This window comes from Psammomys obesus, unplaced genomic scaffold, assembly GCF_907164565.1.
Source record: "Psammomys obesus unplaced genomic scaffold, mPsaObe1.curated_primary_1811, whole genome shotgun sequence".
Classification (NCBI taxonomy): Eukaryota; Metazoa; Chordata; class Mammalia; order Rodentia; family Muridae; genus Psammomys; species Psammomys obesus.
The window spans coordinates 30,216,491-30,242,055 of NW_026592118.1; the positions used below are offsets into that span (position 1 = coordinate 30,216,491).

At 38.7% G+C, this 25,565-nt stretch overlaps 1 protein-coding gene across 2 annotated transcripts in view; it reads left to right on the forward strand.

Annotated features, from left to right (window-relative positions):
- The window catches only part of Vps50 (VPS50 subunit of EARP/GARPII complex), a 104,219-nt gene that overhangs the window by 63,068 nt on the left and 15,586 nt on the right, over positions 1-25,565 (forward strand). For both annotated transcript variants that reach the window (XM_055612841.1, XM_055612842.1), the window contains exons 16-22: positions 61-159; positions 7,568-7,658; positions 10,546-10,722; positions 12,682-12,800; positions 16,386-16,492; positions 19,387-19,508; positions 22,301-22,381. In XM_055612841.1, the coding sequence (XP_055468816.1) occupies positions 61-159; positions 7,568-7,658; positions 10,546-10,722; positions 12,682-12,800; positions 16,386-16,492; positions 19,387-19,508; positions 22,301-22,381 (796 nt within the window). The remainder of the gene's footprint in view (positions 1-60; positions 160-7,567; positions 7,659-10,545; positions 10,723-12,681; positions 12,801-16,385; positions 16,493-19,386; positions 19,509-22,300; positions 22,382-25,565) is intronic.

Consider the following 25,565-nt stretch of genomic DNA (forward strand, 5'->3'; position numbering starts at 1 on the left):
TTTGTTTGTTTTTCTTTAAGGATGTTCCTGAAACTTACACAGACCTTTCTCTCCAACTAGGTTGATGCAAGTTGGAGAAGAATTTTGTGGTAGCAAGTCTGAGGTTTTGCAGGAGTCCATTAGAAAACAAAGTGTCAATTATTTCAAGAACCACCATAGGTAAGAAATGCGCTAAGATATGAATAAATCCAGTAGGGAATGAGAGTATTTGTCTGTGCTTATTACTCTTACAAGATTGACTGGCTTAAAACCATTTTTAACTTCTAATTAATAAATTTGTTGTATCTTTTTAGGATAGTTTAGGGATACTTGAAGAATATACCAGAAAGTATTTTCATTATTCATTGTAAATCTTAAAATCTTTGTTTTGAGTGGATTGAGCATATTAGAATAATATTTCTTTTTTTTTTTTAGTCTATTCCCAATTTTTTTTCCTTTTTAAGTTTTATTTTTTTTCTTCACAATTTTATTCATTATATATCCCGATTGAAGCTCCCTCTCTCAACTCCCCAAGTCCCACCCTCCCTTCCTCTTTCCCTTATCCCCTTCCCCTAGTCCACTCAAAGGGGGGAGTTCTCCACTATTCTCCATCTGCACATAACTTGTTAAGTCTCATCAGGACTGTATGGATCCTCTTCCTCTGTGGCCTGGCAGGGCTACTTCATCAGGGGCAAGTGATCAAAGAGCAGGCAATTGAGTTCATGATCTTTTAGTTTTGTTGGGTCTCTTTTGTGAGGCTCCTGTCTCCTCCATGTCCCTCTAATCCCATCCCTCTCTTTCTCTGTAAGACTCCCTGCACTCTGTCCAAAGTTTGGCCCTGAGTCTCAGCATCTGCTTTGTTCCCCTGTTGGGTGAATCCTTTCAGAGGACCCTCTATAGCAGACTCGCATCCTGTTTCCTCTCTTCCACCTCTTCTGATGTCTATCCTGTTTGCCATTCTGAATGAGATTTAAGCATCCCCCCTAGAGTCCTCGTTAGTTTTAGCTTCTTTAGGTCTGATAATGGCTGTCTTATATTATATGGCTAATATCAGCTTATTAGTAAGTGTATACCATGCCTGTGTTTCTGCTTCTGGGATATCTCACTCAGGATGATCTTTTCTAGTTCCCACCATTTGCCTGCAAATTTCATAATGTCCTTGTTTTTAATTGCTGAATAGTATTCCATTGTGTAAATGTACCACAATTTCTGTGTCCATTCCTCGGTTGAGGGACATCTGGGCTGTTTGTACAATAAAGCTGATATGAACATAGTTGAACAAATGTCCTTATTGAATGGTGGGGCATCTTTTGGTTGTATGCCCAGGGGTGATATAGCTGGATCTTGAGGTAGTGCAATTTCCAATTTTCTGAGAAAGCACCAGATTGATCTCCAAAGTGGTTGTACAAGTTTGTACTCCCACCAGCAGTGGAGGAGGGTTCCCCTTTGTCCACACTCTCTCCAGCATGTGTTGTCACTTGAGTTTTTGATCTTAGCCATTATGATGGGTATAAGATGGAATCACAAAGTTGTTTTGATTTGCATTTCCCTGATGACTAAGGATTTTGAGCATTTCTTTAAGTGTTTCTCTGCCATTCGATATTCCTCTGTCGAGAATTCTCTGCTTAGCCCTATGCCCCATTTTTTAAATTGGATTATTTGGTTTGTTGGTATCTAATTTATTGAGTTCTTTATATATATTCTGGATAGTAGCCCTCTGTCGGTTGTAGGGTTTGTGAAGATCCTTTCCCAATCTGTAGGCAGTCGTTTTGTTTTGATGATGGTATCCTTTGCTTTACAGAAGCTTTTCAGTTTCAAGAGGTCCCATTTGTTAATTGTAGATCTTAGAGCCTGTGCTGTTGGTGTTCTGTTCAGGAAGTTGTCTCTTGTGCCAATGAGTTCAAGGCTCTTCCCCACTTTTTCTTCCAACAGATTTAGTTTGTGTGGTTTTATGTTGAGACCTTTGAACTGGTTTCTTTAGAGGTAAAAGTTCATCATTAGATGGGAGTTACTGAAAGATTTTAGTTACTGGACTGTGCTGGCAGCTGTATTGTGCAAGCAGTAAGCAGTAGAGCCATGTTCACTGTGCCGTGCTTCTGAGTCTGCATTCCAAGAACATAAAGGCTTCTAGAGTACCAGATGTGATGATACTTAGACCGTAGCTGCAAAGCCAAGATTGTATGAGGCATTGCTTTGCTTAACTGTCACTGCCGGTATTGGAAAGAGTGATTAGATACCGTTCTGTGAATGGAAGAGGATGAAACAAAAAAAAATGTTGCTATGGCAGTGTGATCATGTCTTAAGCCATACCAGATGGAGAGAAAAATGAAAAGCACTGATTACACTCTCTTGTTTTATTAAGGGGGTGGGGGAGAGCAAAGGAGGGGAGAGAGAGAAAGAGAGAGTGTGTATTTTAGCAGGTGTGTGGAAATCTGAGAACAACTTATAGGGTGAAGCTGGTCTCCTTTTCCAGTATGTGTGAGTTCCAGGACGTGAGCTACACTGGCAGGCCAGGCAGCAATTCTTACCCACTGACCCATCTCACTAACCCCTCCATCTTTCTTGACGTACGCCAGACTCCATGTTCTATCTTTTTCTCTTTTATCATTAAACTATTAAGTTTCTGTTCATTCTGAGCTTTTAGTTTTTACAACTAAGCTTTGATTTTGTTATTCTAATTTGGAGCCTCATAGTTTGAAACTCTGCTTTCTCTCCTTGTTTATTGCCAATACCTTCATATAGAGATAATTGGGCATCAAAGTTTTGATTAGTTATTAAATATATTTATTTTAAAGAGAAAAGCTTTTTGATAAAAACGGGAGAAAGGATCATAAAAGAGCCAAATGTGTAACTTTCTCTGGCAAATACCTGCCTCCCCAAGGTGCTTTATACCCAGCATGGCAGTGGGGGTGGGGGCTTTCGTTTTTCTCAGCGTCTGGAGGTGTGGGCATTGCCAGAAGCTAAATGGGGAATGGTGTCCACTGTTGCACTTGTCAGAGGTACCCTGTCTGGGAGCCAAGTGTATGCGTTTTTCCTTCAGACTCTGATCAAGTTGGAAATTCCCCACCAAAGTGTGTCTCACTGAAATCAGACTCAAGAAAGGAATGAATTACTGTTTCCTAAATACTCAGCAAGTAGCCCTGTGCTGGGAGGGAAGAGGCTCAGATTCATGTCCTACTTGGTGTTTGCCAGCAGGTCATTCACCCTCTCAGGGCCTCCACCCAATAAATTGAGGTAGCTGGTTCAATGGCCTACATAATTGCTGCCTTCCCAGTCACCCCTTTTTCTTGCTGCTTTCCATGCTACAGAGATTGGAACAGGTGAAAAAGCAAAACGTTACTGTTTAGCATTTTCTTTCTCCAATGCTTAAACCAACACCTAGACCTTTGCAGTTTATTTATGGGTTATAGCATTCCTAGTGGCTGTCATTAGAAAGTTACATGGGAAAGTTGCTGCCTAGTGTCAGTCAACTCTAAAGTGCAGTAGCTCCTTAAAATACAAGAATAACTGGACAGGCAGCAGAGCAGTGACGCCCGTGTATTCAGCAGTATTGACTAAAGTTACATAAGACACTGACAAGTCTAGGTCTATTCTTTAGTTCACCAAACTGAAAAGGTGTGAAATGTAGATTTTGTGTGATTTTATTTTTTAACAAGGTACTTAAATATGTAATTTCTTTCATAGTTCTCTTCTGTTTAACAGAGCTCTTGAAGAATAAAGAACTCTGAAGTTATTTTTACTCCATGTCCAGTTAGGCTACTAGTTGGAAGATACAGACATGAGAGAAAGGTGAAATAGGAAGCGTTTTGTCTTCCACTTACGTGTCACTTATGGTGGTTGTGCAAGCAAATTTCACACAGTTATCTTTTTCTACAACAAAATTGTGTGAGCATGTGGGGGAAAACACTTTCTGTCGCTGAGATTTTATCTTTTGAAATTGTGAATTTTGTTGTTCCAGTTTCTTTATGTTCCTGAACTAACAGTTTAGGTGTTACAGATATTAGAGATACTCTAGCTGAGGCAGTAACAACCTAGAATGATGTAGTACTATGTGGTTATCAAAATATCCTATTTAACAGCAAGTTCATTTGATGTCATCTTTGCTCAGACAATATTATAAAGCATTTCCAAGGGCTCTGACCGTGCTCTGAATGGTGTCAGAAGAGGAAAGCCGTGCCTAAGAAAGGTTTTATTCTTGTCAGTCATGATAATAGGCTGGACAGATGGCTCATCAGCTAAGAATGCTCACTGCTGTTGCTGAGGATGTGGGTTTGGGTCCCCGGCACCCATCTCGTGGCTCACACATAACCTTCCAACCTCTGTGGGCACCGTGTACATGGGGTGCACATACAGATGAAATTAAATGAGAGGTTGGAAACAGTGTTCTTCCCTTTCCTCTTCAGCATCCATTCAGCAAACTTCAAGACCAAGTCCCCCCAAATCGTAATTGTTAACATATTAGGAAAAGTACATTATGCTGTAATAATGCGATATTAAGAATTTTGCAATGAGAGGTAGAGGCCATTGCTGGTAGAGTGAATGTTTAGCATGTATGAGATCCTTGTTTCAATCTCCCACAACCAATATTTTTGCACATGTGTGCAATGATAATAAAGACGCTCTATTATCCGGGTGGGCACTAAATATCGCCACAAGTAAGAGGAAGGCAGTGGCAGGAAGTTCACCGAGATACTGAGGAAGGTTGGGTGGAGGAGAAGCAATGTGAAGGGCAAGGCCCTGTGGCCACGAGGCAGCGGGTTCCACAGCGGCCACCAGGGGCTGGAACAGCTCCACAGGTTTTCTCCTAGACCAGAGTCTCCGGACCACTGCAGTCCCGCTGCCGTATGGACTTCAGCTGGATTCCTGCCTCCAGAGCTATGCAAGAACACATTTCTCTTGCTTTAAGTCACTCAGCTTGTGGTGATTTGTTGTAGCAAACTATTAACACAGACGGAAATTGCTTTGTTCTGTGGCTATAACTATGTTAAACATTTTAAGAAACTGCCAAACTCTTTCCCAAAGCACTCACTGCCATTTTATATTTGTACTGGCGTTGTATGAGGGTTCCAGGTTCTTCAAGCTCTTGTCAGTATTTAGCTTACTTTCTTTTTGTTTGTAACTGCCCTGGTAGATGTAAGCGGAATCTTGTCATGGTTTCAGTTTGCATATCCTAAGTGAATAAAAGTGCTGCCCGCTTTATATGTGCTGGTTGGGATTTTGTATGTCTTTGCTGCAGAAGTATGTTTAAAGATATTGCCATTTTAAACTGATTATGAGTCTTTTTATTGTTAAATTGTAAAATTTTATAGCTTCAGTTCCTAGTTAGGCCCGCTGTTTTTCCCTCTGTGGTTTTATGCATAGACACAGTCATTTTGAGTAATAACCAGCTATTATCTGTCCAAATACTGCTTCAGCTCATTTGTCCTCTCTTCTGTATGTATAAACACATGCTATTTTGTTCTCTTTCTGCCCCTCCCTCCCTCTTCTTCTCATTCCCTTCTTCCCTCCCTTCTTCTTCACCTCCCTCCCTCTTTCTTTTCTCTCTTTCTCCCTTCTCTCTCCCTGCCTTTCCCTCTCTCTCTTTCTGTGTGTGTGTGTGTGTGTGTGTGTGTTTGTATTTGTGTTTGTAACCCAGAGGTTGACATTGTCTTCCTCACATTACTGTTCACTGTAGTTTTTGTCACAGGGTTGCTCACTGACCGAAAGCTTACCAGTTCTGCTAGACTGCCTTCTATTTCCATCTACCCATCCAGCCATCCACCCATCCACTCTATCTGTCGGTCTGTCTAGCAATCATGTATCTATCAGTCATATACCATTATCTATCTGTCTGTCTATCCATCTATCTTGTATCTGTCAATCATCTATCTACCATCTGTCATCTGTCTGTCTATCTATCTTGTATCTATCAATCCTCCATCTACCATCTATCATCTATCTGCCTATAATCTATCTAATGTTAATATATTTTCTATTTATTTATTTTATTTTCAGTTTGTGCTTCAGTTTCTAGATACTTTCTACAGGTTCTTCTGGTAACCCTACTGTGGTATGTTAATTATTCAGTCAGGCTTTAACTGAAGGTATTTTGTTGTTCAGTTCTCAAATGTCTGTTTGATTTTTGGCTTTATAATTTGTGTATTTATAGAGATAAAAATTCTCTATGTAGCCTAGCCCTGCCTAGAAATGATACTCCTTCTGCTTCAGCCTTGAGTGTTGTAATTACAAGTGTATCCCATGATGTCTGGCCTTGTTTGTTTTTTGTCGTTGCGACTGTTTGAAATGCCTATAAAAACCTTGAAATGTAGAGTGATGAACCCTGCAGAAAAACAGATTCCTAGATTTTTTTTTTGTATTTTCATACAAAATTTAAGTTTTTTAAAAATTATATTTCTGTGAAGAATTGTGTTGTAATTTTCATGGGGTTGTGTTGAAACTTTATAGATACCTTAATCCTGCTAATCCATGAGCATGGAGCAGCTTTCTATTCTCTGGAATCCTTTTCAGTTCCTTTTCTTAGCACATTAACTTTTTCATTGTACAAAGTGTTCGTTACTTTTTTGGTTAAATTTATTCCAAGATTTTTTTGGGGGATGGGATAATGAATAATATTGTTTTCTTGATTTTTCCCCCCTCGGTGTTTTTGTCAATTTTATTTATGAAGTTATCGATTTTTTTTCATTTTTTTTTATTAATTCATTTACATCTTGGTCATAGGTGTCTCCTTCCTCTCCTCCAAGTAAAGTGTTAGCTTTGAGGCTTGTAACTTGCTGAGGATATTAACCCGCTGTAGTCCTTGCCCAGTTATCTCAATACTCAGAGATGTTCCTGTTTTTCTAGATCTATTTACTGACTGTTTATCTTCAAATCAGGATTTCTTAAAAAGTCTAGACTCTGTTTTTAGCATGTTAGCATGTTTTAGGATGTTAGCATGTAGTCTATTGGGGAAAATAGGCTTTTATTGGAATAGAAGTAAAGCTTTGTTTTCCTGCATCCTTCTATGTAATATAATGATGACTGAGAACATAAAGTGAAACTAGTAGCATTAAAAATTATCCATGTGTGGGTGTTAGTGGATGGTCAGGAGTGTTCAGGGCTGACCTGCTAAGTTTTAAGTGCATTGCGGTGCTAGACACTGAGTTAAAGAACTTCAGAGGATAATTTATTTTGGTATTGTTGTTTAGTAGTCTTACACTTGACATATTTATGATACACTAATTTGTAAATATTTGTGATTTTATGTAACATGCTAGTTGTTTCTCTGTTTTGTCATTGACTCATGATTAGTGAAGGCAAATTTAAGTGCATTTGTTGGTGACAGGTTTTAATTAAGTTTGTTAATAAATATTATATTTATTACACATCATTTTTACACCATGTTAAAAATATTCACCTTAATAAATATTTGATATATTTTGTTTCTCTTAACTATCCTAAGAAGCAAACTTTTGTAGCTTATTGTGGTAATATGATATGGGTTCCAAAGGTGATTATGATTATGATAATTTTGTTGTATTGTATTTTGTTTCCCTAGTTCTTGTATTTGCTGCCCATTTCTTCCTTTTGACTATTCGTTTTCTTTTTTAAGAATACGACTTGATGAACTGAGAATGTTCTTAGAGAATGAAACATGGGAGCTTTGCCCTGTTAAATCAAATTTCAGCATCTTGCAGCTTCATGTAAGTTTTTTTTTTTTTTATGAACAAAGAAATGTATCTTCCAGTTACTATCTTGAGTTTTTCCTTTTAATAACAGAAACACATATGTGAGAACACTTGCAAAGCAACCAAAGGAAAGAACAGTGCATAGCTTTCTTCCTTGAAAGGCATTCCTAGCAGCCCCTTTTGTAAGAATCATCTACTGAAAAGTCCCCTTCTTTCCTAAACTTATTTTATATGCTTCAGTGAAATTTTCTGCCTAAAAAAGTGACAATTACAATGGGATTTCCTTTGAATTCAGAAGAGAACCCACTGTTTTATTTAAGTTTTTTCAGAAAAACTTAACCATGTGATTAAAAATTCTTATTTACATGTGTAAAATACTAGCAGTTTCCTAAAGGGATAGATGGACACTTAAGTTATAGCACAATAAACAGATTTGCTTGTAATGACAAAATGATTCATAAATGAAAGAGACACTTATAAGAAATACTAATATGTATTAGTTAATTGGATTCTTCGGAATGAACAGTCTGTGAAGAACTCTAATTGGCTTGATTGGAATACATTATAATAAATACTCCTGTATTCTTCAGTTGTGTCCTAGTCCATGACTTGAAAATACTTTGTATTTAGTGGTTTCCTTCAGATGGAATGGTTTTCTAAACACATTCAAAAAATTCTGGAAAGGACAGGAGCTCCAAAGATATCTGGGCACGGGGGTCTTTTCTGAGACTGATTCTCCAACCAAGGACCATACATAGATATAACCTAGAACCCCTGCTCGGACTTAGCCCATGGCAGCTCAGTGTCCAAGTGGGTTCCCTAGTAAGGGGAACAGGGACTGTCTCTGACAAGAACTCAATGGCAGGCTCTTTGACCTTCCCCCACCCCCAAGGGAGGAGCAGCCTTGCCAGGCCACAGAGGAGGACATTGCAGCCAGTCCTGATGAGACTTGATAAGCTAGGGTCAGATGGAAGGGGAGGAAGACCTCCTCTATCAGTGGACTTAGAGGGGGGCAGGGAGAAGAAGAGGGGGGGAGGGTGAGGTTGGGAGGGAATGAGGGAGAGCCCTACAATTGGGATACAGAGTAAATAAACTGTAATTAATATAAGAAATAAAAATTAAAAAATATTCTGGATATATTTAAAGAATACATCATTATTATTATTATTATTATTATTATTATTTGACATTTTATTTGGTATGTATGGGTGTTTTGCCTTCATCTATGTTGGTATGTTATATGTATGCAGTGGTTGTGGCAGCCAATTTGGGGGCATGGGCTCCCCTGAATCTGGAGTTACAGATGGTAGTTAGCTGTCAAGTGGTTACTGGAAGTGAAACCTGGATCCTCTGGAAGAACAGCTAGTGTTCTGACTTGCTGAGCCATCTTTGCAGCCCTGTGTTTTCTTTTGCTAGGGGAATAGTCTTTATGTTGTATGGATTCATATCCAGTCCTGTCATATTGCTTTCCTAATGAGGTAATAGTAAAAGCATTAACAGTAGTGATCAGCACATGCCCAAGGACAGCAAACTAACATAAATTTTAATTGGTATTAATGTGATAACATTAAATTAGCAGAACCTATGAATTCTAAAATAGTTATAATTCCTTAACATTTAGAATTTTAAGTTTAACATTAGAGCATGTATTTAAATAATTTTATTGAATTTTTTTTAATAGTCTGACCATTAAAGATAGATCATGCATGTTTTAATGTATACTATAATTCTAAGAGAACTTTTAATAGAAATGTGCCAAGTTGTTTCTGTCCAAGCAAGTATTTTTTTTTCAAAATGGTTGCCTTGAAAACCATTTAAAACTTAATTATGCACATGTATTCTTGCGGATTTGTAAAAAAAAAAAAATCATGTTGTTACATTAAATACTTGCTTAGAATTATAAAAATAATGTCATTATTTTTAGGCATTGTGTTGGATTGATTTAGCTTGTTGAAATTTATAAAGCAGACAAGCGCAAGCTGAGATATGGTGTCATAGTAGAGCGAACAGCCAATATACTTTTAGAAATTTAAGATACTACCCTTGGACCTTTTAAGACTAATACTGCGTATGACCGACATTTAAACTTGAGATTAATATTGTTAGATGTAGGAAAATGCTTATTTTTTTTTTGTGGTAGATTGTCAAGTCAAGAGCTTTGTAACTTAGGTGAACGTTAGAGATGATTTGAGTCTTTTCTCCAATAAGTCATAACCTTGAACTTGGCACTCAGTCTCTCCAGTCTGCCTCAGTTTACTCATTGCTTTGTAATGTAGAATTATCAGGTATTGCAAGTTTTAGCTCTATCATTTGCTGATTTTCCCAGTCTAAATGGTTTCTCCTCTTTTAAAGATGAGGAAGCAAAGAGAAGGCAAGTGGCCTTCTGTAAAAGCTTGAATAGAGCAGCCGAGGAGCACATCTGGTCCAAACGAATGTTTCTGGTCTTTGCTTTTTGGTCTATAGAGGAAATTAAATGATAGTTATAGATACTAACATAATAAAGATAGAAATATACTTGATACTTTTTCTGTGGGTTTGTAGGAATGTCTTACATCGTACAAGTGTGAGTCAGTAGTGCCTTAACAGTTGCCCTTGCTAAAGAATATTGTGGGATAGAAGTGTCCTACCAGGACTTATGCTGCTGTATCATTCAGATTTCTTGTCATTTCAGAGTGTGTGCCTTTTTTTTTTTTAAGGAAGGCCAGAGTTATCTTTTAGGACAGTTACATGTTTCCAAGATTAGGATGTACAACAACTTATAAGATGTGAAGGGGAATAACTTGAAGATCATGGTCCCCCACACATGCTTCCAACTTCCACATTTACACTCAAAGCACATGCTTATTTGCTTGGATTTTGATATTTTTTTCTAATAGCTATTTGGTCCTTTCTCAATGTGTAGGAATTTAAATTCCTGGAACAGTCTCGCTCCCCATCAGTTTCACCTAGTAAGCAGCCACTGGCAACTTCTTCAAAATCTGTGACTTTGTTTGAGCAATACTGTAGTGGTGGGAATCCATTTGAAATTCAAGCCGACCACAAAGATGAAGAAACAGAAGATGTCTTAGCTTCTAATGGGGTATGTGATATTTTTAAAATGCTTTTGAAGCAGAGATGGGTTTTCTTTTTAAAGGTGCTCTGGTAATTGGCTGTGTTGCTTAGGTGTTAGCCTCCTTAGCATGTATTCTTGCTGTGCGTTTTGCCCCTCCAGAATGGCTTATGCAGATAGTGACTCTATAGTGTGCTTATTCACAAATTACAAATTTGTCCTTGTTTGTGTAATAGTCTTATCAGTGTACTTACCTAGTAGTGGTGTGTTTCTTCATTAAAATATTTTGATGACTCACACAGAGGTGGCTGAGGGAATAGTGCCCCTGTACTTTTGCCATGACTCCAATCCTGGGTAACCAAGTCAGTATTTTATTCTATGTCCTTTTATCTGAGATAAGATTGTTCTAGTCAGTGTCCTGTTGCTGTGAGTAGACACCATGACCATGCAGATCTTATAAAATGAAAGTGTTTAATTGGGCCTGAATTATGTTCAGTGGTTTAGGCCATTGTCGTCATGGTGGGGAACATGGTGACAGGAAGGCTGACATGGTACTGGAGAAGTATCTGAGAAACTTCCATGCATCCTCAGACAGCAGGGTGAGAGAAGTACTGGGCCTGGATGGAGCTTAAGCCCACCTCTAGTGACACACTTCCTCCAGTAAGGCCACACTCCCTAATCTCTATCCAGTAGTGTCACTCCTGATGACCAGGCATTCAAATACATGAGCCTGTGGGCCATTATTCAAACCACCACAAACTAGGGAGTTTAGAACTTTGGAATTTAGAAATCTGGTGGTCTTTTAAAGGTCCTTCAAGCACCTTGAAACTTGTAAATGTAGGTACTGCTTAGTTGGTAGGAAGGGTTTAAGTACAGTACTGTCATTCCAGTTTATTAGCTGGGTGGGCTATTTTGGGCAGGTTTTTGAGATAGGGTATCTTTGTGTAGCCCTGGCTGACTTTGAGCTCACTATGTAGAGCAAGCTGGTCCCAAACTCGCAGAGATCTGTCTGCCTCTGCCTCCTGAGCAAAATTCTTGTCTGTGTGTCTACATATCGGAAAATGTCACATTCAAAAAATTAATTATTAGTTTAGAATCTAATCTTTAAGATGCAATCTAAGTCCTGATAATCTGGGTTTATATCTGAATAAGGCCTGACATTTTATCTCAGTAATAGAGTATCAAAAAGTAGCTAGAGTAGGGGCACATGCTTCTTTCCATCTTGTCATCATGTTGGTCTCTTCAGTTGTATACGGGTTGAGACTTAACTGTATATGTGGTTAAGCTGTATATGCAGCTTTTAGGACTCAGGAGATTAAATCTCTGAGAGAAGATGGCACAGGGTGCAGTCAGAAATGCAGTGAATGCTAGCCAGTATTTAGTCAGGCCGTGTCTGACACGAGGCCAGCTGTGCTGCTGCCAGTGTGCCCCTCGCTGTACGGTCACCCTTGCCCTGCTGCCATTAGTCCATAAGCAAGAAAGGCGTTAGGAACTCTTCTCTCAGGAGTGAGCCTTCCAGGAGCCCCCTTGGTGCTGCGGCACCTTCTCAGCTGTTCATGCAGCTGAGCATCCTGGAGTTAGACGGTGTGTGCATTTATAAGCTATAGTAGTAGTTCTAGGGCTAGAATTGATCTGCAGCCTTGTTGTAAAGAGTTAACAGCTTGAAAGTAAATATTACAATACCACTAGAAGAGCTTTTAAAGTCTAAAATTAACCCCTTTTTGAGGTCCAGTGAGGTATTTGTGGTTGTGTTTAAGTTTTCATTTACAAACTTATGAACAACTAATTTTTTTAGTTTTTCTTTTGAGCTAGTTAAAATAGAATGTAAAGAAAACGGAAGGGGAGTTTGATTCTTCATGGTAAAACTCAAGCTAAAATTAAGAATTTCCCTTTAGCTGTTTCTTAAACGTTGTGTATACTTTGTATTGAGAGACTTCAGTAAAGTGACCCTGTATGAATGCTGTTGCATCTTCTACCATGTCTCCTCAGTATGAGTCCGATGAGCAAGAGAAGAGTGCCTATCAGGAGTATGACAGTGACAGTGATGTTCCTGAGGAGCTGAAGCAGGACTACGTGGATGAGCAGACAGGCGATGCTCCCGTCAAGAGGTGACTGACCTGGGCTGGGGAGGGGGGGAGGTCGGAAAGAAAACAAAATGTAAACTAAAAACTAAAGTGTGGCAGCAATTAAAGTCTGGTAGAAAATGCTTTTTCAAAGACTTGAGCCTGAAGGATTGCACCATAACAGTGACATTTCAGGAAAAATAATAAAATGTTTCTATGAAAAACTCAAGTTAAGCAAAGCTCTACCTGGTTGTTTCACAGATCAATTTACTGCATAGACTTTGGCTGTTCCTGTATCAGAAGGATTAGTTGACCCCTGTCTAAGCTGGCTCACACATAACTCTGATTTATGCAGTATATTTGACATTATAAAAATTATTCTGAAATTTGCTCATTCAGTCAAATTTTTGTGGCTGTCAGTGTTTTGTGGATGTTTTTGTACCATAGAACACATTCACAGGTACCAATCTACTACTTTCTTACTCCCATATATTCATTGCACAGAATAATGAGTTTATGATGATGTTTTTGTGTATATTCATCATGGACATTGATTTTTGCAGGAAGATCGTAATTTTTAAATTTTTTATTTTATTGAGAATTTAATGTATGAGCAACACATTTACATCATTTCCAGGGCATCCTCTTTCTCTCCAGCTCTTCTCATGTCCTCCTCCACTTCCGCTCAAATTCATGACCCCTTCTCTAATTATTGTTAGACACACACTCACACCCTGCTTAGTCCATTTAATGTCGATCATTGATCATGGGTTTAATGCTGACCACTTGGGACAGATAAGCTGTCAGGGCGCTTGTCCTTGAAACAGACTGATTGCCCTCTCTTAGCAGCCAGTAGTTGCCGAGAGCTCTTCATCTGGCAGTAGGGTCTTTTAACACTTTCTCCATCCATGTTCTCATTTACTTATAAAAATTTATGACCAATACTACTGTGAACTAGTGGGCTGGTTTAGTGGGTAAAGGCACTCGCATGATGACCTGAGTTTGAGCACTAGGATTCATGTGCTAGAAAATAACCAGCTCCTGTCAGTTGTCTTCTGACCTCCACACCTGCACCTCAGCATGCATGCCACTGCCACTCCCACCCCTAAAAAAAGACGTAATTAAAATATTAAAAAAAAAATACTATCACAACTTAACCTCTGTTCAGATCTTAAAAGCTACTTTATCATCTTGTGCAAATATTGCAACTAATCAGAGAGCTTTCAGTTTAGAGATCAGTAAATGTGGTGCCGCCTCTAAGTTTTCAGTCTTTCAGAGTTTGTATTTGATTTTCTATTAAAGTTTCTTGTTATAATTAAGTTTTGTTTTGCAGTAAACTTTGCTCTTCCAAAGTATGAATTTTATTAAGAATTTTGTCACCTTTATCTAGTTAAATGGGCCTGATCTTTTATGCTGATACTTATAGGTAATAAACTTATACACACATATTTAAATGATATGTTTAAGATACGTTACACTTAGCAAATAACTGATTAAATTAGAGTCCTGACTGATGTAATTCTCTCCTTAATAGAAAGCAATCCATATAGTGTAAACATATTGATTGGGAAGGTTTGATTGTATTGGATTTTGCGTATTTAAGATACCAACTGATCTTTGAGCTAAATAGGATGATTTTGTTGCATTCATTCATTGGAAATGTTTAGGAAATGCTTTGGCCAAAGGGAAGCTGTGTTTTAATAAGTGAATGTAGACTAGTGTCTGCTACTCAGATTTGTGTCTCCATTTGCCAGAGTTACCTTCGCTTCTTGTCTCCAAACTCTCACTTTTTAAACTATTCTTAATTATAAATGTAGATGTTTTTCTTAGACATAAATGTAATTCAGTGCCATGGGGTTCTTCTGGTTTAGGTTTATATTGTTCACCTTTGCTTTAGTAAACCCCTGTGCCTCCCAGGCTTGATGCTTTCGCTGACCCGATCTGTGCTTGCCTCTTTTCCTGCTATTTTCCTCTGCCCTCATTTGTATATGGCATCATAGCAAAATTCTGACCATCTCTCAGTACACTGTTTTCTCTGCCTGTTTTGTAATGGATCCCCTTTCTTCACATCCTTTTCGAAATTCATGTCTTCTTTTAATCCCATTTCTGTGGAGGACTTTTTTCAGAAATTTCTGAAATCCATTGATTTGATGCATTTATGCCTATGTGAATAACTTACACAGAAAAACCTTTGTTTCAGAGATGTTGCAGATTTTAGAATGTCTGCCCCTCATAGCCCAGGCCGAGTGCACAGCACTGGCCCAGCCTCTCACATCAGACACGCAACAATTAACCCATCTGCCCAGGGCACATGGCAGAAACACCCAATGTATGAAAGGTTCTAGTCCTGTGGAATATTCTCCAACTGGAGTAATCTAGAGAAGCCCCTGTTCCCAGAACTTGAAAGAACACTCACTTCATCAGATAATCCAAGAAGTTAAAAGAATAAATAAATAAATAAATAGATAGATAGATAGATAAATAAATAAATAAATAATAGATAGATAGATAAATAAAGATCATCCTGAGTGAAATATCCCAGAAGGAGAAAGACAAACACGGTATATACTCACTTATATAAACCTATAAGATATGATAAACATAATGAAATCTATACACCTAAAAAAGATATTCAAGAGAGCGGACATAGGGTAAGATTATCAATCCTTGTTTAGAAAGACAGATGGGATGCGCATTGAACATATGACAGGAGTCTACTGAGCGCATTTGAAAGACTCTAACTAGCAGTGTTTTCAAAGCAAAGACTCATGACCAAACCTTTGGCAGAGTACAGGGAATCATAAGAAAGAAGGGGAGTTAATCTGATGGGGAAAGGATAGGAGCTCCACAAGGACCAAATATATCTGGGCCCAGGGTCTTTTCTGAGACTGACATTCAACCAAGGACCATGTATGGATATAACCTAGAACCTCTGCTCAGATGTAGCCTGTGGTAGCTCAGTAACCAATTGGCTTCCCATAGTGAGGGGAACAAGGACTATTTCTAACAGGAACTCAATGACTGGCTCTTTGGCCTCCCCACCCCCCAAGGGAGGAGCAGTCCTGTTAGGCCATGGAGGAGGGCTTTGCAGCCAGTCCTGAAGATACCTGATAAAACAGGATCAGATGAATGGGGAGGAGGTCCCCCCTATCAGTGGACTTGCAAGGGGCACAGTGGAGATGAGGGAGGGAGGGACTGGGAGGGAATGAGGAATCGGGACACGGCTGGGATACAGAGTTAATAAAATGTAACTGATAAGAATAAAATAAAATTTTAAAAAAATAAGTAAATAAATAAGAACTCCAGGAACTTAAAGAGGAGAACAATAAATTCCTGAGCGATGTCTAAGAAAACAGACGTAAGCGGAATAAAATGGCAGAGACTCGTTGGGATTTGAAAACTAAGTAAAGAGATAGAAATGTTGACAAGAACTCAGGTGAAGTCTTCACAATGCCTAAAATACATTTCTAGAACTTCATTTCTTTATTATTTCTTCTCTCTCTGGCTGTGAGTTTATTTATGCATAGGATTTCAGTAAATAATTTGTGAGTGGGAGCTAGACAGTAAGCTGAGTAACTTACTGATTTATTAGCAGTCTAATGCTGCTCCCGCCTTATTTTGCATGTGAAGTGTTTCAAGAGAGACACTTAGGAGCAGGAAGAAATCGGATTACAGTCTAAATAAAGTGAACGCGCCTATCTTGACAAACACTACTCTGAACGTGATAAGGCTTGTTGGTGAGTAGCCCTATCTTTCTATTTTTTAAAATTATGTCAGTTATACTAGCTTGTTTTAGTTACTGAATTATTTTTACTTAAGTTTCTTTGTGCGATTACTTAGTGTTCGCTGTGGTGAAGGACTGACGAATCTCACTCAGGGCAGGTCACCTTGTAAGGCTCCAGATACTAGTCTACAAATCTTGATGTTGGTCTCACTTCTTCAGTTCCCCACTTATTACGTTACTGTTTCTTTTAATTCTTCTGAAGCATGCCAGGTGATTGAGTTAGAGGTCTGTGTATAAGTATGATAGTGCCAATTTCACAGCACAATACTTTTTCAGTTTAATTGCCTCATATTGCTTCCCAGCCTTCCTGTCAGATAGGCAGAGTGAATGGTGATTGTCTGTACTTCTCGGATACTAGGGTTTGACAGAGGAAACGCTCCCGTTATAGGCTGTGTCTCCTCTCAGATGATCTTGCTAAAGGCACACAGGAGCATCCTAAACAGAAGCTCCCAGGGCGATGTCGATTTCCAATGTCCGCATTTCAACATCTTGTATTCTCTCAGCCTTTATAGTTCACAAATAGATCCATACATTTGGCAGGTAGGTTAGAGTTTCTCTCACAGGGCTGTCTACACCAATCAGGCAGGCTTAGCAGTTGGCTGCAAGGCTCTCTGTGTTCTGTTTGTGCAATGCCTTTTATCTACTGCCCTGTTTGAGTAACCTCAGATCTGATGAAATGCTATGTTATTTAAGATTATTTCTAACTATCATTAATTAATGTGATAAAATGGACAGAATGCTTTAGTCCTACATTCTTTAGAGAAAAATATGTAAAAGTCATATTAAGATGAGAAGAAAAGGTATATACATTTTCATGCCCCAGAAAAAAAGATAGATTCTGAAAAGCAATTCTATGGCTAATTATGGTCAGGATAATTAGCTTTTCTTCTTTTGCCCAGGAGAGTAGCAGAAAAGTGGCAGAATAACTCTTTAGAATTTCCAGAACCAGAATTGGAAGGGTGCTGAGAGGTCGTCTGGTATAGGCCCTCACAATGAGGTTTTCTTTCAGTGCTGTCTGTGATGTGTGGTGCCTGTCAAGCTTTTGTTTCATGGCTCAAGAGTTGCTCAAGCATATTATATCACAAGGCTACTTATTCAACTATTACATTGATCTAACTGCTAAAAATCTCTTTCCTGTGCTGAATCAGATTCTTTCCTTAATTCTATTTGTTAGAATTAGTCTGCCTAAAAGATAAAGCACATGTCTGTTGTTTTTGTCCCCCAGTTTTTCCATGGTCACTTTTCAGATACATGAAGGTCATTTTCTGTCTGTTCTTTCCCTGTGCTTCCCAGTCCAGCCCACTTAACCCTCACTTCTATGCTCTTCAGGGATAGATAGTCTAAACTGAGTAGGAACCTTATCTTCTTAGCATCATTTGGACTTAGATGTTTTTGAGTGTGGATATACTGCTTGAGATAGTTTGGTTCTGCTGAATGTGTTAAATGAGAGGCAGCTTTGGTGTATCAGTGCTTCAGCCTCTACAGACAAGATGTGGCTACATGATGCTCTGGTAGGGAACAGGGACATAGGCAGTGAAAATAATGCAGCTGGCCACACAGAAGTGCTCTTTTAACCATACCCAGTTCTGTTGACTAGAGGAGTCATATTACATTTTATTCTAAATGTATTCTTACATTAAGACAACATGAGGAAGGAGGCTGTTATGTTCCCTTCTGTTAAATCCATGCACCAAATACAACTTCCAACTCCTTGGTGTAGGGAATCCGGAGAAGGTGTGTGTTCTTCTGTGTCTATTAGAAAGACTTCCTGGTCTTCTTATTGCCCTCACCCCCATCTCACAGAGGATGCCTTTCTAGTTATTTTGTGCATATACATAAAGTAGAATGTGAGGAGGGCTACTCAAGCCCAGGGCGGAAGGTGGGGATAGGATGTCTTTAACCACTAACAGCTTGAAGACTGTGAGGCAAAGGTAGTGTTTCCTCTCCTTGTGTAAATAAGAGAAACCAGTTAGCGGGGCTCCCTGTGTCAGAGGCTGGGAGAGTTCCCACTGAAACAGAGCGGTAATGGCAGGACATGCTGTGTGAGACAAAGGCATGTGTTCCTGTGAGAAGCTTTTGGGGATTGTGTCTGTCTCACTGGGGATGAGGAGTTGTTTGCTTGACATTTAAAACTTTACTTGTTCCTCATATATCTGTCTATCAGATAAATTGTTAAACGATATTTGTCTCTTAATTATGAGGGGAAAATTAGTCTGATCATGTGTTTAAAAGAGGACATTAGATTCTACCATAGGAAGGAGAAGTGAGAATATATGTTATTGGCACTTTGAGAGTATTGAGCTTCTGTGTATGTGATGTGATAAATGTTCTTGGCCTTTGGCACGTGATTTCATACGGCTAAGGTTGAAGGTCATTGTGCAGTTTTCTCTTGCTCAATTTACTCAGTTTTCTCACTTTCGTTGTGTGTATGTGATTTTCTGAAAAAAAATCCTTTTTATCAAGTATGTTATATAATCCCTTATTGCAATTAAATATTTTTGAAGAAATTCTTTTAAGCAGAATCATGTGGAGCAGAGACTGTGTGTTTATACAGTGTTACTGAAGAAGCATAAAGGCATTTGATGAGAGTCTGACAAGCCAGCTCTGCCGTATGGCAGTAGGGAAACATGGTAGTGGGAGCGTTCGGAGCACTGCCTGTAGACCACTCCCGAGTGCCAGGACTGTTTTAGTTCCTGCCCGACACGAGAAATACAACTCACGCGATGAGGAGTGTAATACTTCACTATTTCAGTATGCTAATGTGAGATTTCTATTGCCTTTCAGTAATTATAGAGTAACAGATTTTAATATGTTTCTAATTAATCTTCGGGTTTTCTTTCCTTTTAGGAAAGTACATGCAGATGATGAACATTCTTAAGCCAATCGCCTTTGACGTTATCCATTTCATGTCTCAGCTGTTTGATTATTACTTGTATGCAATATATACCTTTTTTGGTCGGAATGATTCAGTAAGTCAACTGTTGGAGGGAAAAAAAATCTCTTTTAAAATATGTTCATTTCCTCACATGTAAATTTTTTTTATTCTTTGAGAACCATCCAGCAAATATGAAATTGTTATCAGATGTTTGTCTGATTGTGCTGTTCATTATTAATTTTAAGCTTTGATAGGATGTACATATTGCATATTGTTCTGTTCTTTGGCAGGAAAAGTGAAGTTGCTTTTTCTAACTTTGATATAATTTAGTAGTGAAAAATGTGCAAACCTAGACCTATGTGCAATTAGTGCATAGCAATTGAGGCAACTTTTTAAATATCGGCCTACAGCCTTAGCAGATAAGGACGGGTATTTATAAGTAATTAATTCTTTAAACTGAACCATCTCCCTTCCTCAGAATTGTCTCCTAGACCTCCTTTTGTGTTTCACACTTTTACTGAGTTTATCTCTTTCTGCTCCAATGTCAGTGGCTCATCTCGTGCTGGAAAGATCGGCACATCCTGCCTACCTAGGTGCAGGTTTTCAGTGTAAGAGTGGACCACTGATTCATAAAAATAACCTTTTTGAAATTGTGAAAACTTTAATGTATACTTGTATTATTTCAATTAATAGTTGTATCTTTGCTATGATCTTTGCTTAATATAATATTAATATTTTTAATTCTGGAATGTTCCATGGGAAAATGCCAGTACAATCAGAGACAAAATATAAACACATTACTGCCCCAGAATTTATTACTTTCAGGTGTATACTAAGCATCAATTAGAATTTAGAAACTGGTGGGTAGAGAAATGGCACCTCAGTTAAGAATTTCCCCACAGACGTGTTCAGACTAATGACGTTCAGGGTAACAGTGCCAAAGGAGAACTGGGCTCATCATATCTGGATCACTAAGCATATCCTAGTGGTTCTAAAAGACTTCAGTAATATTCAGGATGCAATCTAATGACAGTGCAGTTGCGTTGGAAATTAGTAACAACAAATAACTAAGAAAACTCCAGGTGTTTGGGAGTTAAATGACATCCTTCCAAATGAAATAATTGGTTCAAAGAAGACATCACAGGAGAATTAGAAAATACTTTGAGCTGAAGGATGGTGATAAAAGCACAACAGAGTGACGATTATGGTGCATCTTAGCTAAGGCTTTGACTGAAGTGACTAGACTTAAATGTCACTAACAACAACAACAAAAAAAAAGAGAAAAAAATACAAATTAAGCCCCAAATGAACAGAAGGTGGTGAATAGTAAGGAAAGTAGAAGAAATTGATAGCACATTAGAGGACAGAAGTCCATGAAACCAAAAGCTTGTTCTTATAACATGTGGGACTTGGTAAGATGCTCTCCATATTGATGGAGTTGGGGGTCGTGGGCAGACATGCTCAGTTCATGACATGGAACAACCAGAGTTCTTCTTTTTCTCTTGCAGAAATGAAAAAGACATAGCTAGTTTAGAAAATGTCACAGCAGTGTCTTATAAAATTGTAATTCTATTTATTATGTGACTCAAAAATTTTACTTTTAGAGAATTACTCAAGAAAATGAAAATGAATGTATTGGTAGCACTATGTGAAGACTCAGAGTGGTCCTCCAGTATTTAGTTAGAGACTGTGTCATGTCCACACTGTAAATAGAATTAAGCAACACAGAATGCTGACAGTCTCAACCACAGATGGATCTTGAAGGCCTGCTAAGTTTTAAAATGTCAACAAGAACATAATTCATGATGATTCTGTTTGTAAGGGTTTAGGAACCCACAAGCCACAGTGGTACAGGGAGATGAGAGGTTAAGGATAGGGGTGTAAGTAAATAGGGTGTGGTAGCATCTTCCAGGGTGGAGAACTCTGATCTTACCTGAGTGGTGTTCGTTGAACAACCGTAACAGTTACTGAATGTCACACACAGTTGACAGATGTAGTTTCATATAACTTATAAAGGCTGGGAGATGAATCAATGAAGTCCGTAAAGCCTGGAGAATGAAACCAGCTCATGTTTCCCACACAGTATGTCACATGGCTGCTTTAGCTTGAGCATTTTTATCCTTGCACCTTGGATGGGAAGAAATGGAGAGTAAACGTATTCGTGCGTGCACCTGGGTCTGCTGGCATAAGCACACTCTCCCTTTCTGTGGCTGTGTTAGTGAGGTGTGTTTTATAGTCACTACTAATAACAGTGATGTTTCCTGGGTCACAGAGGGTAGCTTAACTTCTTCCAAGTACTTGTCTGTACTTACTGTCACTTCTCACTTTAATTTAATTTCATCACTTGAATTTCCATAAGGGACTAACTAACTTCATGCGTTAACACTCAAGCTTTCTCATTCCAGTGCCGTGGGGTGGCTTGTGAGAATGTGTTTTTACTTCGGTTTGTAATGAGTAGAACTGAGTGCAGTGAGATGTTTGATAGGCCTAAGAGAAGATTTCATTTCAAACGACAGTACACTTTCCTTAATTAATGTATGGAAAAAATTAACAGCACTTCATTTTCTTCTGCTTAAGCATAAGCACAATAGGTAATGTATACCAAAGTGAACAATCTTTAATAATCCACATCGTAACTTTTGCAACTAAAAATATAACTTGCAGGAAAGAAATTCTGATGAAGTCTCTCCTAGATGTTACTGTGACCTTAAAGGGCATCTGGATAGTTGTTTTCTTTTGGGCTAAGATTTGACTTTTTTTGTTGCTGTGTTGACATTTTTAAATGGGGACTTACAGAAGCTAAGCATCTGCTCTAGTAAGTACATCTATTAGTACATCAGGTCGTCTGCACCAGCGCCTGTGTGACATGGTTCTCATTATTTTCAGCTGGAATCAACAGGACTTGGCCTTAGTAGTAGCAGACTAAGAACAACTCTAAACAGAATACAAGAAAGCCTTATTGATCTGGTAAGTCATGCGTTGCGTTGCAATTAATTCATTTGAGTTATATGAAACAGTAGTCATAAATCAACAATATATAAATGTGTCTTGGTACACCTACAGAGTGTCTGAACCCTTTACTGTTAAACCAAGTCCATGTAGGAAGTGAGAACCTGTTACTAATAGTCTGACAGTTCTCTGGTTTGCCACTGGTGGATATTGAAGATCTGCGTTAAGGCAGTGTCTGGCATCACTTTATAATACCCTTGAGATTCAAGAGCAAAGTATGGTGTGGTTTGCTTTGCAGCAGAAACTCCTGGGTCTTGCCTGGTGTGTCAGATGATAACATGCATAGTTTAAGATTGTGTAGCAGTGCAAAGGTGATCCTCAGAAGTGTAAGCTTTGAAAACTGGTAAGGAACGTTTGGTTTCCAATTGGTCACTGTGGAGAGAAATTGCTTGCCAAGACATCTGTCTGCTTCTACATTGACACAGGCTTCTCTGAATTTTTCTTTCTTCTTAACTTACTCAAAACAAGCATTCATTATCCTGTTTTTTCACAAAGTTTACATTGCAGACATACTTGTGTTATTGAAATTTTATAAGGCAGTGATGACACATCTTTTAAGAAATAATGACTGCTGGGTAGAGTCTTTCAGAAGCCCTCCCTATGTGGTAGGCTCCTGTCCTGTTTCCTGTTTTCTCCTTCTTCCAATGTCCATCTTGTTTGTCTTTCTGAGGGAGGACTGATCATCTTACCCAGGGTCCTCCTTCTTGCTTAGCTTCTTTTGGTGTACAGATTTTAGTATGTTTATCCTATATTATATGTCTGATATCCACTTATAAGTGAGTATATACCGTGTTTGTCTTTCTGCTTCTGGGATACCTCACTCAGAATGATCTTTTCTAGATCCTACCATTTGCCTGCAAATTTCATGATTTCCTTGTTTTTAATTACTGAGTAGTATTCCATTGTGTAAATGTACCACAATTTCTGTATCCATTCCTCCACTAAGGGACATCTGGGTTGTTTCCAGGTTCTGGCTATTACAAATAAAGCTGCTATGAACATGGTTGAGCAAATGTCCTAGTGTACTTGAGCAAATTTTGGGTACATGCCCAGGAGTTGTATAGATGCCCAGGAGTTGTATAGCTGGATCTTGAGAGAACTCTATTCCTAATTGTCTGAGAAAGCACCAGATTGATATAGCAGGGCTGAGACTCATAACCAAACTTCAGGCAGAGTGCAGGGAATCCTATGAAAGAAGTGGGAGATGGTAAGACCTGGAGAGGACAGAAGCTCCACAAGGACAGCAACAGAACCAAAATATCTGGGCACAAGGGTCTTTTCTGAGACTGATACTCAAACCAAGGACCATTGATGGAGATAACCTAGAACCCCTGCTCAGATGTAGCCCATGGCAGCTCAGTCTCCAAGAGGGTACCCTAGTAAGGGGAACAGGGATTGTCTCTGACATGAACTCAGTGGTGGGCTCTTTGACACCCCCCAAGGGGGGAGCAGCCTTGCCAGACCACAGAAGAGGACAATATAGCCAGTCCTGATGAGACCTGATAAGCCCACCCCTATCAATAGACTTGGAGAGGAGCATGGGAGCATGAGAGAGAGAGGGTGGGGTTGGGAGGGAAAGAGAGAGGGACCTGCAGCTGGGATACAAAGTGAATAAACTGTAATTAATATAAAAAAATAGTCAGTAGCCATCCTTTGTACAAGTTACAAAAGGGCTGAGAAAGTCTAAGGTTTTAAATGACATGTCGAAGTAATGTGAGAAAACATTTTTCCACTTAGCTCCAAGTTGATTGAGCTATTTATCATTTGTCTATCCAAATACTGTGGTGACCCCATCACGTTTTCTGCCACCATGGAAACAAATTAAACTTTATATGCTAACTTAAAACAATCTTAGATCAAGGTATATTAAACAGCAGAGTGGATTTTCTGAAACAATAAATCAAGGCTTATCTGTGCAAAATTATAGGAATTAACAGGAAAAACAAAACAAAGCAAACAAGTAACAGCAACAAAAAATACCCAGAAACAAATGGAAACTGTTTGAAAACTTCAACTGTATTCTAAGGAGTGTTATCCTAAAGCAGGAAGTAGAGCTTTCAAGGGCAGTCCTTACAAACTGAAGGAGGAAGGAAGGCTTGATGGTTTTCATATCCCATATTAAGAGAACATAAAAATTACACTTAAAATTTGGGGACATGTTTAGAAAAAAAAAGTGCTAAAAAATAGGAAAAAATAAAGGAAGGCATACTATTTTTTAACATACAGCTGTAAATTTGACAAATTTGCCACTTAAAAATACAAATTCATCCAGTTATCACCACAAGACTTAGTGTTGCAGGCATTTTAGTGTCAGGCTGATGAGTAGCAGCGTGTTTCACAGAAGAGCTAGCTTGAGCCAACTGTTCACTTGGTTATGTGATCTTATTACATGCCTTGTGGCAAAACCTGAAGCATAAATCCATGCCTTAAGGGTCCAATCCAAAACTGTGGTTTGGTATGGATACTATGGTATTCAGCAGAAGTGCAGAGAAATGACAGAATGATTTTAATGATGTTCAACCCAGTAGTCTTGAGGCATTTTGTCGGAACCAAGAAAAACTTAAGAGTACTGAGATCTACATAGAATAAAATCTGATGGGCCCAAGACAAAGAGAATGCATAATGAAACATGGAAAACTGTCAAAGTAGACAAAAGCTGATGGATTAAAAAACAAAACAAAACAAAAAAAACAGACAAAGGCCATGAGGTAAGAAGGAAGGAAGAGAATAAATGCTGGGTCAAAAAAGGTCAAAATCGTCTTCCTTATCTGAAATGAAGACTAAGGCTTAATGAATAGCAAAACCTAAAGAAGTCAGGCTAAGTCAGAATGCAAGGACCATAGGAGAGCCTGGCACCATATGCAACACTTCCGGAAATGTATGTGCCAAGGGAAATGCAGTGATACCTGGCTGTCAGCCCTCCATGTCCACAGGCTTGTGTCTGTGCTTATCCATCGGAGTTCAAAAATACTTGAGGGGTAGGACACACATGTGTACGGAATGTCATTAAGGATACAACATACTACCATTTTAAAAACATTTACCCTGTGCTAGGTATATATGTAATGTACAAATGTTATACAATACATGGCTATGGACACTGAGCATTTCTCTAAGTGCTTCTCAGCCATTTGATCTTCTT